This window comes from Tupaia chinensis, unplaced genomic scaffold, assembly GCF_000334495.1.
Source record: "Tupaia chinensis unplaced genomic scaffold, TupChi_1.0 Scaffold000612_1, whole genome shotgun sequence".
NCBI classification, from domain to species: domain Eukaryota; kingdom Metazoa; phylum Chordata; class Mammalia; order Scandentia; family Tupaiidae; genus Tupaia; species Tupaia belangeri.
In genome coordinates this window covers 4,828,238-4,841,562 of record NW_006160131.1, presented here as the reverse complement: position 1 = coordinate 4,841,562, position 13,325 = coordinate 4,828,238, and the positions used below count along the sequence as shown (strand labels likewise).

The 13,325-nt window shown below is 53.0% G+C and overlaps 1 protein-coding gene across 1 annotated transcript in view; it reads right to left on the bottom strand.

Annotated features, from left to right (window-relative positions):
* Positions 1–13,325, bottom strand: part of SH3PXD2B (SH3 and PX domains 2B) — a gene marked incomplete at its 5' end in the record, with an annotated part of 73,691 nt that overhangs the window by 52,545 nt on the left and 7,821 nt on the right. Inside the window, 2 exon segments of the mRNA XM_014591758.2 lie at positions 1,402–1,478; positions 7,126–7,201. Coding sequence (XP_014447244.1) covers positions 1,402–1,478; positions 7,126–7,201 — 153 coding nt within the window.

Genomic DNA, 13,325 nt, shown 5'->3' with positions numbered 1-13,325 from the left:
AAAGGGGAGAGGCTGCCCAGGCCCTGCCGCTTCCAGAAAAATCTCTGCTGTAGAAGCCGCCCACAGTTTTCTTCTGTCGTACTTTCTCAGGCATCCCTAGGGAACTAATGACGACAGTCAGAGTTCCAACCGTTTGTTAAGCCCCCGGGTCTGGGACTCGAACTGTGGTCTTGCTCTCTCGTGGCCTAACCTCCCAGATGATGAAGAAAAGAAGGAGCAGCAGCTGTGACAAAAGGGCGGCCACGAGCAGCCCTACTCACTGCATGGACTGCGCCCGACGCATGCCCAAGGACACAGCTACTAAGTTCGTCATCTGAAACACAGTGGAGGCCACAGCGTCAGGGACATCCCTAGAGCAAGTGTCTTTGATACCTGTGTGCTCCCAAGCTGTATGTGACGCTGCCTAACTGTGTGAGTCGTGCCACTCACAGCGAGGGAGTCAGGAACTGATCTTGTGAAGCTCAGACGACCAAACGCCCCCACCCCGATTTAGACCTGTGGGTGCTGCCCCTCGTCCTCCACCAGAACCCATGAAAGTGAGGAACTGAGTCTTTAAAGGCTGAAGAACTATCCTCTGAGAAAAAATAAAAAGCAAATCATATATAGATATAAAAGAACTATCTTTTTTCTGTTAGTCTTGGCACCTCTGCTGAAGTCGACAGGCCGTACACTTTGTAAGAGTTTACTTCTGGACTCAGTGCTGTTCCACTGACCCACATGCCTATCCTTAAGTCAGTGCCACACTGCCTTGAATACTGGAGCTTTGTGGGAGTTTGAAAATGAGTAGTATGGTTCTTCCTTGTTTTTTTTTTAAAGCTAACCAAAATGAAAACATGCTGCTTTTCTGACCAGTCTCTAATGAAATGAAATACAGTCAGGTGTCCCGTAGTGACGGGGTATATTCTGAGAAACGTGTCCTGAGGTGATTCTGTGTGAGTATCACAGAGCTCACATCTGACTTATCACAATCCTTCAGGACCACCGTCGTCAGAGGGGACTTCAAAAACATGGAACAGGGGTTGGATGGCTAACTTGGAGCATTTGCGCGTGATGGGAATCTACGCGGTCGTTAAAGGTAGGCGCAAGACGATTTTTAACAGCATGGGGAAATGTGATGATGTACTACTAGATGAAAGAGAAAGAGCAGGGGAAACGACAAAGGCAGGACGTGCACTCAGCAAAGAAAGGCGTGCACAGAGAAAGCATGGACAGGAAGCATGTAAGGCCCCTCGTCTGTGTTGCCTTTGGCTTACAGCGTCACGGGTGATTTCTATTCTAATTTCTTTACTTTCTTTCAACTGTACAAATTTTCACAACGAGCATCTTGTTAACCAGAAAAGGAAAATGAAAAAAAGCAAAAACACCCACAGGGAAGACTGTGCTGGTGTTTCTCAGCCTTACCTTGCAGTACTCGTCAATTGGGATCAGGCGTTTGACGGCCACGTCCCGGATGTGGCTTCGCCGGAAGAGGATTTTGCCTGCAGAAGGTGAGAGCACACGTCAGAGAGCAGTGACGACTTCAGCAGCTTGGGAGGGTGTCTCCCTGGGGTAGACCTGGTGGTACTGAACGTTGCGGCTGCCACCAACAACCACTGCTGGACTCCCACAGGGCTTGGACAGCCCCACACGTGGCCCCCACAGCTCTATCCAGAGCCCCAGTACAAGGACGTGATGGGATGAGACCAAGGAGGCAGGGAGCAACCCAGGGAAGGAAGGCGCTCCGACCCATGAAGACGGACGGTTAGGCCAGCTACTCTGGGGCCCATGCAATTCTGAGCAGCACAGCGGACCCCGGGATGTCCTAATCTAATAGCTGTCTCCTCCCTGCCCCTCTGCTGAGGGTCCTTCTGCTCTCTCATGCTCCCCAGACCTCTGTGTTCTTTCAGGATCCTATGCCTTCTGCTCAGCTGGAACACCCTCCCATACAGTCCCACCCACCACCCCTGTTGAGAAACTCTTACTCCCTTAAAGAGTTAAGAGTTTCAGTCTCAGGGCCAGCAGGAGGCATGGTGGTTATGGTGCTGGACTCCCACGTGGCTGACCGCGGTTGGAGTCCCAAACCTGGTGGCTTAAAACTCACACCAGATATGGGTGCACGCATGTCCAAAATCCTGAGAGGAGAATGGAGAAAGGGCTTGTGTTGTGGCCATCCTCCGTAAGGGGTGATATCTTGTTTTCTGTCTCTCTGGTAAGCACATGAGCTTTATAGCAGAAATCTCTCTCAAAAGGAAAAAAAAAAAGTCGTGTCACAGGGGCCAGCAGGTAGCATGGCAGTTAAGGTACTGGACTCCCACATGGGAGTCCTGGACCTGGCAGCTTGCTTTCTCACTTTGTCTGTCTCTCTCTGCTGAGAGTGCATGTCCTGTAGCAAATTTTAAAAAATAATGATAAATGAAACTGAATAAATACTTCTAAAAAAAAAGAGTCCTGCCTCTTAATTGCACACCCATTATCTGTGTTTCAGGGCTCCCTGTTTCTGGCTACCCATGGGGACAGGTGCTGACAAGGTCTTGGTTGATTTGGTGGCACTCGTGTGAGATAAACATGAGTGTGGCTTGTGCTGGGAGATGACGAATTCCCTCTGACTCCTTTCCACTTAATATTTGCAAGTGGGTTAAGTCTTCCCCTTGGTGACATTCTAAACACCGGGGCATGGCACTGGGACCCTCCAGTATGACATGTAGGCAGAGTATGTGGGTCAGAGGAAAACACAAATACATGTATGAAGCCACCGAGGATTTCTGGAAAGATCTAAAACGTTGAAATGTTACCGTGTGGGTTTGTTTAAAGCAATTCTGTGAGTTCTCGAGGGTCCAGACGGAAGATCTTCTCATGGGAGGCAGTAGCAGAGCAAGTACGTTAAAGACTAAGACAACTGGAGCCAGCAGGTGGAGTAATAAGGTGCTGGACTCCCACATGGCTGACCGCAGTTCAAGTCCCAGAACCGACAGCCTGAAACTCACACTGGACACGTGTCTGTGGGTGTCAAGAGGAGAAGGGAGAAGGGATTGCAGCTTGGCCACCCCTCCTGGGGATGACCTCTCACTCTCTCTCTCTCCAGTGAGCTCACATACTCTATAGCAAAAACTTAAAATTTAAAAAAAAAAAAAAAAGAAAAAGAAAAAGAAGTGTCGTTCCTGTCTTTGCAGCCTCAGCGGGACAGGGAACTCCAGGCGCAGGCTGCTGCCCTGCAGAAGGCCGGGAAGTCTGTGGTAACAGCAGAGCCTGCTGGGAGGCCACAGGCCACTCCCAGGCTGCCTCGTGCTAGCTGTGTCACCCCGGGAACACATTTAACTCTCGAGCCTCGGCCTGCACATCTGTAGACTGGGACAGCAGCCCCTATCACCCAGAAGTACTCCAGGAGGTGCTCGCACGGGCTGGCCCTCCCTCGGCAGGTGCTCACAAAGGAGTGCTCCTGTAGAGGAGCTGAGGTGACACAGAGGACCACCCTGCAGTTAAAGGCACACTGCCTTCCTCCAACCCCAGCTTCCTGGAAGCCTGCCCCTGGGGGCTGATTCATCATCTACTGCCGCAGAGTCAGAGTCCCCACTCAGCTCTGGCCCTGGGACAGGACCGTGTGGCCGGCGGTTCGGGCACGTGAGCCATCCCTCCCTGGCCGCTGCTGCCCGGAGGAAGCCGACGGGATGGCAGCCCCTCCTGGGCCTGCTGAGGAGTGTCTGCATGAGTCCTGCCCGGACTGGAAAGGGTGTCGAGAGGAGAACAGGCTTTGGTGGGAACGGGTCGGCTTTGTTTTCCACAGTGGAGAAAGGCCAAACTGTAATTCTTATTTTTCAAGCCGCGTCCTCTGCCAACTTGGCTTCCCCAGCTCCTGCTGGGACGGAAAATTGCAGAGGGAGGCCGCCCGCCCCTCCCCCGTCCTCAGGCTCACAGGAGACTTGCTTTTGTCCTGCTGACGCGGCAGTCTGGGCCAGGACTGACCCCCGGGAGAGGGGATCTCCAGCTTCCCTGCCCTGGCCTTGGCCTGGAGGAAAAGCTAAGGGAGTGGGCTCAGAAGGGATGCTCCAGGGGTCCCTGGGCCGGGCGAGACCTCTCAGAGTTGTAAGTGGACGCCTTGAGCAGGGACAAAGGGGCTGAGTCCCTGAGAAAAGCATTTTCATGAACTTTTGGGTGGAAGAGGATTACGTAACCACGAAAGCTTTTAGGAGCTTGGGAGAGGGTCGGCTCAAGTCCTTCTCATCCTGGGAAGCTGTTCCAAGGCGGGTTTGGCCTTTCATCCAGAAACGAGTTTTAACATGGCCTGCCTTTCCTTTCTTGAAGAAAACCTCACGTTTAGAACTTAAACTTCAATGTCCAGATCGGTCACTAAGGATTAAGACATTTTTATATATTTTAAAGAATGATTTTATTTAATATTATTATTATTTTTTAATTTGACAGAGAAAGTGAGAAAGCAAGCTACCACATCTGGAACTCAAACCATGGTCGGCCATGCAGGAGTCCAGCACCTTAACCACCGAGCCACTTGCTGGTCCCAGGATTAAGACATTCTAGAGGCTGTCCAGTCCCTGCTCCTGACTTTATTGAGCTCCTGCTCCATGCTGAAGATGGAGCCTTGTGAAGCAGGGGTCACTCTCATTTTATAGCCGCTGAAACAGGCCTGCAGGGAGCGTGGAGTCTCCTGGAGGCCATAGGGCTGGGTCTGTCTGACCCCAGGGCACAGGCCTTGGGCCTGATGTCCGGCTCTGGCCGCTGGCACACTGGGCTCTCTCCAGCCGGAAAAAGAAATTCCAGAGGAAAAACTAGAAGTATTAGTTTTAGGCACAGGGTTCTCCCAGTGGGGAGGCCCGGCCAACACGAACACCTGTCTGCACACCGGGCGGGCGGTGACCACCCTCGGAAGCACCCACTGACTACGGAGTGGGAGGTGGAGGCCGGGTGCTTGTGTGACAGGGTGGGTCTCCCCTTCTCTGGGCACGTTCCCTCCTCTGAAGAACAAGAGCTAAAGGGCCTTTCCAGCTCTCAATGGCTGACTCGGGGGACTCCCATTCTGCTGACTGTGCATACACAAACCATAGTAATAACAGTAGGGGCTTATGGGCTGTCGGCTCCCTGCCGGGCATGCACAGTCCTCAGAAGGACCCCATGACTTCAGCACCATTGTGATCGCCTATTTGCAAATAAAGAAGACCCCAGGTGCTTAAGCCATTGACCCACAGCAACGCTGGTGCTGGTGAGTGGTTCGAATCCAGATCATCTGACTCCAGGCACACACACTGCGGCCAGTCACAACGGTGTACGAATCCCAGTTCTGCCACCAGGGTGAGTGTTCTGGTTTTGGAGACTCCTCCTCCGTGACCAGGTCTTTCCCTCCAGGGCTGCGGTGAGGACTGAACCAGTAACGACTAAACCAGGTGATGTCTCACAAGGCACTTCGCTCGGCGCTGGCCCACAGTAGGCTGCGGGAAGGGGTCGCTGTTGTCACCTGAAGCCGTAACTGGGCTTGGGCATCCCTACCTCTGAGCCACAGCAGGTAACGGAGACCGGCCATCACCTCTGTACAGCACATGCTGTGCTCGGCTGATGGGGAGAAGTTCTTTCTTCCTTTTTAAAAGAACTATTTATTTATTTAGTTTGATCTGTTATTATTAGTTCTTAATTTGACCACAGAGAGAGAAAAAAGGGAATATGAAAAAGCAAGCCACCAGGTCCAGGACTTGAACTGTGGCCAGTCATGTGGGAGTCCAGCACCTCAACCCCCACACCACCTGCCAGCCCTGGGAAAATTTCTAAAATGGGCTCCACAATATCCCACCCTCATCCCCAGAGCCTGGACACATGATGAGGTACGATATTCCCTGCATTCACCCTAAGAGAGGGAGAGTCCCCTGGATGGACCCGGTCAGTCCTGAGCCCTTAACAGCAGACAGCCTTTGAGTTGGCAGGCGGCAAAGAGGGTAAGGAGCCTGGGTTCTTTACGGCTGACTTTGCAGCTCAAGTCCTGGATCTGGCTGATTCATGTCACAGACTCGGTGTCTGGAAAATCACAGTGGGTGTGTGTGCATGCTCAAATCCCAAGAGGAGACTGGAGGAGAGGGGACTGCAGCACGGCCATCCCCCTGGGGGGTGACTTCCCACCTTCCCTTGCTCTCTCTGTCTCTCCAGTGCACCTGCTCTGAGGCGAACTAAGAAAAAATTAAGGCGAACAGCTTTCTCTGACTGGTGGCGGAAGGAAAGGGTATGACGTGCCACTGCCAGGCTGAAGATGGAGGGGGCCGTGTGATGAGGGTTGAGGGTGGCTTCTGGAAGCAGAGGGGTCCACCGCTGATCACCAGCAAGTAAGCAGGGCCCGAGGTCCTGGGGCTGCAAGGAACGGAATTCTGCCAGCGCGCTGCAGGGGGCTGGGAGTGGAGCCTCCAGGGAAGTGTGGGCCCAGCTCAGCTCGGCCCAGCCCAGCCCAGCTCAGCCCATACTTTGACTTTGGCCTCGTGAGACCCTGAACAGAGAAGCCAGCTGAGCGTGCCTGGGCTCCTGACACACAGAGCCCTGAGACAATAAAAGGGCGTCATTTAAACTGTGAAATTGCAGTTGGCAGTCATCTGTTGGACAGGAATAAAGAACTAACACAACAGTGATAGTAACAGAAGCCATTCACGCAGACACTTTCTGAGCTCCGTTCCCATTTGAGAAATGGGAGAAACCAGGACCGCAGAGGGGCAAGGTCCTGCCTACGGTAGCACACGATGTCACATCTGACCCCAAAGTCACATCCTTCTTTTCTTTTTAGAGAGATTTTTGCTATAAGGTGCTTATGCTTGCCGGAGAGACAGAGAGAGAAAGACTGAAAGCGAGAAATCGTCCCCCCGGCCAGGGACATGGCCACACCACAATCCCTTCTCCTCCATTCTCCTCTCGGGATCTTGGGCATGCATGCACATATGCCCAATGTGAGTTTGAAGCTACCAGGTCCAAGACTTGAACCACGGTGAGCCACGTGGGAGTCCAGCGACAGTACCACTACGCCACCTGCTGGTCCTGCACTAACTTCTACAAAGGACTGAGTCTGCCAGTGGGAGAGTGTCCTAGAACAAGGAGAGCGAGGTGATAAACTGCTTAGATCTGAGGGCTGCATAAGAGTCCCCATCCGAGCGCACACACCACACCTACCTGGCAGAAAGGGAATGATCCGCTGTTTGGGGTCCTTCTGCCCTCCTTCCATGGGAAATTTGTCCAACATCTGCATCTAAATTGGGGGAGAATAACAAAACCAAAAACCTTTCATAACACAGTAAGTGCATCTGTCATCTTACAGAATTAGGCAAAGTATGCGATTTGATATACACTAGGTTCACTCTGTCCCAGGCGTCCAGAGAGCCAAGAAGGCAATTTCAATTGGAATTTAGATCCCCATAAAAATAATCCTTGTACCAACAGCTGCCAGACCTGTGAAGGCTCAAGGCTCAGCGGGCCCTTTCTTGGTTTTCCTGGGTGTCTCAAGCCACGGACCCTGGAATGTGAACAGCAAGCCCCAGGCACCAGCACTTCATGGACGGGAGGCCATCTCGCCCCTAAGGATCGCCAGGTTATGTTGGGAAGTAAACCACCGAGACTGAACTGCTCTGGGTGAGTCTGTGCCCACGAGATCCCCTGACCCATAAGGAACTCCCAGGTTGGGGCGACAGCCAGCCTCGTGCTGGCTCTGTGTGAGGCGCACGGGGGACAGTGACAAGACAATTCACAATCCTGCGAGGGGACTGGGAAACAGATCAATTATAGGTGGCGTGAGCTGCTGCGGGGCAGAGGAGGAAGAGGGCAGAGTGCCACGGAAAACCGTGAATGGCGCTGTCAGGGCCTCCTGGCCTTTTAAGAAACCACCGTGAAATACCGGATTCTGTACTTACTCCCTGTGTGCTTTTGGGGGTGACATAACCTTTGAGGGCCTCTTCCTCGGATCCTTCAGACAGAACGTGGCCCAGCCCACACTCTGACTTTGGCCCTGTGAGACCCTGAACAGAGAAGCCAGCTGAGCCTGCCTGGGCTTCTGACCCACAGGACGATTCCAACTGGCAACGTCACGTAAGAATTAAAGCTGGGCAGTGACAGTCACTAACAGGCTTCGAACGTTTCTAGCTCTCCTCCCGAGCACGCAGCAGGCCTGTACTTCTGGCCCCAGGAGTGTATGTGGCCAGCTCAGAGTGGGCAGAAAAGACACGTGTCCCTCCCAGGTGGAAGATGGATGACTGGTGGGTGCTGTCACCCTGCCCCCTGCCATGGGGCCAGCCACACTCCAGCAGGGGTGCTGTGGGACCCGAGAGCTCCGACTACCTCCGATGGCCACGTGGTGAGACGCAGATGCCCTCATCTTACAGTGGGGAAGCGAACCCCCACCTAGGACAGGGCAGACGGGCAGGAGTCCGAGACTCCCGAAGTAACGGCTGGAACATAAAAGGTCTGTCCGTCACCTTATCTGGAGGAGAGTCACCCCGACACTCAGCTCAGTCCCTCTGATACCGAAAGAAGCTCTGAGAAGCCAGGGAGAACTAAGCCAAGGTGCCGTGCGGCATTTGGGGAGGGAGAAAACCCAAAGCAGAGCACAGAGAGATACCGTTTGCCCCTCGTGTTCCAGGACCCCCGCCCCGTGCCTGAAGCAGAGCACACTACCAAACCTCACATATGCCACAGTTCTTTGATCCAAGAGCCCAGACAGCTGCTGGGTGACTGATGGGAGGAGGCGGACACGGCACACACTCACCAAACGAAGGGGTGAGTCAGTCCCAGATGGGTTGGGGCAAGATTCCATCATGTTACTCAGAATGATATGCAATTTAAAATTGATGAATTAAAAAAAAATTGCCAGATGGCATGTATGTTTGCCACAGAGGGACAGAGAGAGAGAGAGAGAGAGAGAGAGAGAGAGAGAGAGAGAGACAGCGCCCCCAATGGGGCAAGGTCACACTGCAATCTCTTCTCCATTTCTCCATCCTGTCTGCATTTGGGGCATACATGCACATGTACCCCGCATGTTTCTCAAGCTCTTGGGGTTGGAATTCACATTGTGGTCGACCATAAGGAATCTGGCTTCCCTTAACCACCAGGCTTTGGGGCCAGCCCATGAATTGTTTAATGCTGGAATTTTCCATGTAATATTTTTAGAACACATGTGACTATGAGTAACTGAAACCACTGCAAGTTAAACCATGGGTCAGGGGAACGAGGGTCCGTACAGTGAGCCCCTACTGCATACCCGGTGTGGACGAGCTTCTTTAGAAACACGCCCTCTTAAATCTGCAGAACACTCCTTCCAGGCGGACATTATTTATTTATTCATTTATTAGAGATTTTTTTTGCGATAAGGTACATGCACTCGGCAGAGACAGAAAGCGAGAAATCACTCCTCCCAGGGCGGGGGCGGGGGGATGGCCACACCACTACCCCTTCTCTTGCATTCTCCTCTCAGGATCTTGGGTGCACACATGTCTGGTGTGAGTTTTAAGCCACCGGGTCTGAGACATGAACCGTGGTTGAGTATGTGGGAGTCCAGCAATAACCATTACACCACCTGCTGGTCCTAAGGTGGATGCTATTATTATCCTGAAACTGAAGAAATCTGCCCAAGGGCCCATGGCCAATGAGGGAGCAGGCCAGAGACCAAAGCCCATGGGCTTCTTCGTCGTCACTTAACTCCACCTCTGAGACGCTCCCAAGTCAATGACAGAGGATGGGGGCACTTTTGTGGCTGGAGCTCTCTGCCGTACCCCCAGATGCCGGGTCAGCCTCGGTGTGGCTGAGGCTTCTGAAGAGCTGCTGGAATGCGCTGGGTTGGCCCAGGGGCCTGGGGTCAAGAACTTGTCCACGGGTTCTGATCACTGGTCACCCAGGATCCACTGTCACTCAGGGCCTGGCGAGGTCACAGTGGGGCCTCCCTGGAAATGGCAGCCTTTCTTTTTTGAGTCTAAGAACCCCTGTACTGGGGAACCAGCACTTAGCGTAATGGCTATGTCGCTGGACTCCCACGTAGTCGACCACGGTTCGCGTCCCGGACCCGGTGGCTTAAAACTCACGTTGGGCGCATGTGTGTGCGTGCCCAAGATCCTACGAGGAGAATGGAGGGGAAGGGATTGCGGCGGGACCATCCCCCCTGGGGGGTGATTTCTCGCTTTCTTTCTCTATGTCTGTCTCTGTCTGTCTGGCGAGCGCACGCACCCTATATGAAAATCTCTCCCCCCCAAAAATAAATAAATAAAAAAGAACCCCTGCACTGCACACTGTTAGCACGCAATAAAACGGGCTAAGTCGCGTGCTGACAGTTGATAGGGGAGGCTGTGTGGGTACACAGGAAGGCTCGTTTTCAGACAACTTTGCAGTGAACCTAAAATTGCCCTAAAACTAAAGTCTATGGGGCCAGCAGGTGCCATGGTAGTTGGGGTGCTGGACTCCCACATGGCTGATCATGGTTTCAGTCCTGGACCTGGTGGCTTGGGAATCATGCCAGACACATGGGCATGTGTGTCCAAAATCCCAGGAGGAAAAGGGAGAAGAATGGCAGCATGGCCTCCTTTTTGGGGCATAATTTCTCTCTTTCACTGTCTCTCGCTGAGAGACACACATGTCCTATGGCAAAAACCTTTAAAAAAAAACAAAAAAATCACCCCCACAACCACAACAAAAGTTTATTAATTAAAAAAAAAAAAGGCTAAACCAATGAATGCACTGGAATGAGTTTCTTAAGAGGCAGCTTCAAGAGATGTTTGCTAAATAACCCTGCCGAGTCCTATTCATAGCACCAAGACTAAATACTAATGAGCAGCCAGCTTAGGTGGTATGGTACTAGACTACAGGGCTGGGAGCCACATGGTCCTCTGAGGGTTCGGACCCCTGGCCCGGTTGACCTGAAACACACCAGGCATGCAAGCATGACCCAAATCCCGAAGAGCGGGAGGGCTGAGGGGAGGGGATCACGTGACGAGAACCGTCGACGGGCTTCTCTCCCCTCTCTGCATGGGCTCCACTACCGTGAACAAAACAGACAAGCCTGAGAGAAACCCCAGTACCCACTCTACATCTGCACAGCAGTGAGGATCACAAAGCCCGCTCACAGGTGCGATTTCATCTGGCCTTTACAGTAACCCTCTGGACTGAACTGCAGTCCCCAAGTCACAGATGAGGAAACCAGGAAGCAGAGAGGGCAGGGGACTTGGTTAGGTCCCGACCCAGGGGAGTCCTGCCAGTCTGGGTCTCTTCACCCCAGTCCCGGGCTGGTCCCCTAAGATCACGCTTAGGCAGCTCACTGTCACATGGACATGAAGAACCAGCCGAGACGCGTTTACTATTCAGCGCACGTGTGAACAGCACGCTCTCCTTCCAAAAGCAGAGTGATTAATCAGTCTCAGCTGCAGTGTTTCCGAGATTTACAGGTTTTGCCTAACATGCTCTTCTTTTTCCTTTCCTCCATTTTATGTTAAGACAATGCTGAGACACCATTAAAGGACTTTTTTAGAGACTGCATCAGTAATCCACCCACCCAAACACGACTGTTTGCACTCCCTTGGGTTCACTTCTGGGTCCCGGTCGGAAAGCACGCAGCAGCAAAGGATTCCCCAGGGCTGTATTTCGAGGCCTGTCTGAGGTCCTCACTGCCTGTCTTAGCAAGCTGCCTCTCAGCCTCGTTCCGACTTGCTGGTGCCCAGACGCGTGTGACCTAAGGGCTGAAACGTGTTCTCTGGATGCTGTTATTTACTTGAGGCAGCAGATCTGGGTTTCAATCTGCAAAGCCTAACCACAATATTTCCCCTGGGGACCCAGACGGCCTTGAGGTTGAAGCCTGGTGCTCCCTCAGGCCGGCTGTGTCCTGGGCCAGACGCCTCGTCCCCTGCCCGGCTGGGAAGGAGGGTGGCAGCCTGCTGTGCAGGGGCCCACATAAACAGACACTGTATGCGCACTCTTCCGGGCCACACAGGACGCTCAACAGGAAGTCTCCCTCTCTGCATTCTGTCCATACCGATGACGTTGTTTTGCAAGTCATTTGGGGATAACTTTTAGTAGTCTGTGAGACTGTTAAAAAATATACACAGATAAACTTGCTATTTCCACCACAGGTGAGTGGACAGTACAGAACTTTCCACACCGAGGGAACTGTTCCAGACCTGCAGCGTGGCAGCCATTAGTCCCAGGCGGCTAGCGAGCACTTGGGAATACGTCTCCTGAAACTGAACGCCTGGACTTGGAACATCTTCTCTTTCTTATAAAAAAAAAGAATAATCTTATTTTAACTTTCTTTATTTTTAAATTTAAATAGAACCCCAAGTCCCAGAGAGGGACAGAGTGTGTGTGTGTGTGTGTGTGTGTGTGTGAGGGGGGGAGTGAGAATGCAAGGTCCGTGATCTGAACCACGGTCGGCCATGTGGGAGTCCAGTGCCCTTACCCACCATGCCACCTACTGGCCCCAGACTTTTTTAATCGCTAGGGGGGGCATGTACTTGCCAATGAGAGACAGAGAGGGAGGAAGCACCAACCAGTGGGCGTGGTCACACAATTCCTTCTCCATTTCTCCATCCTGCTGGGATTCTGGACATGCGTGCACATGTGCCCTGCGTATTTTTCTAGCCACTGTGGCTGGGATTCAAACCACAGTTGGCCATGTAGGATGAGACTCCCTTCTCCACCAGGCTACAGGCCAGCCCTGGACTCCAACATTTAATGTAATGCCATGCTACCCGGCTGGAAGTACGGGCTGTGCCGTTCTACTCACCCTGGCTGCCTCTTGTTTTTGCTAGAGCACGTGTGTGCTTGCCGGAAACAGAGAAAGTGAGAAATGCGGGGGGGATGGCCATGCCGTGCCCTTCTCTTCGCAGGCTTTCGGGCATGCACGCACATGCGCCCAGCACGTTTTTCAAGCCACCAGGTCTGGGCTCGAACTGAGCAGTCCGCCATGTGAGATCCAGCTGCCTTCACCTCCATGCTACTGGCCGGCCCTCATCCTGTTCCTTAAGCCAAAGCTGGTTCTCTTTAACCTCCTTGACCACCATGTCAGTTAAGTGCGATCTCCAGGACTGAATGTGAGAAGCCGGGAGATCAGAGGCTGCGAGTGGCTTTGCGGGGTCTTCGTGTGTCCCTGTCCACAGGCACAAGTGCTGCTTTACAGAGAACAGTCACACTCAGCAACCGGGGCCTGAAAGCAGGCACTTCAAGGACCCCCCAGGCCAGGCAGTCTGCAGCCCAGGGCCAGCAGAAACAAGCCCGGCGGAGCCCAACCACGGATGGTGGCCTCCAGAGGAGGAAGTCTGTCACCTCTGCTCCCTCAAGTACCAAAGACGTGGCGCCCAGGACAGGGCAGAGTAGAGCCACCAGGGAGGGGGGCCGGTGTTGGG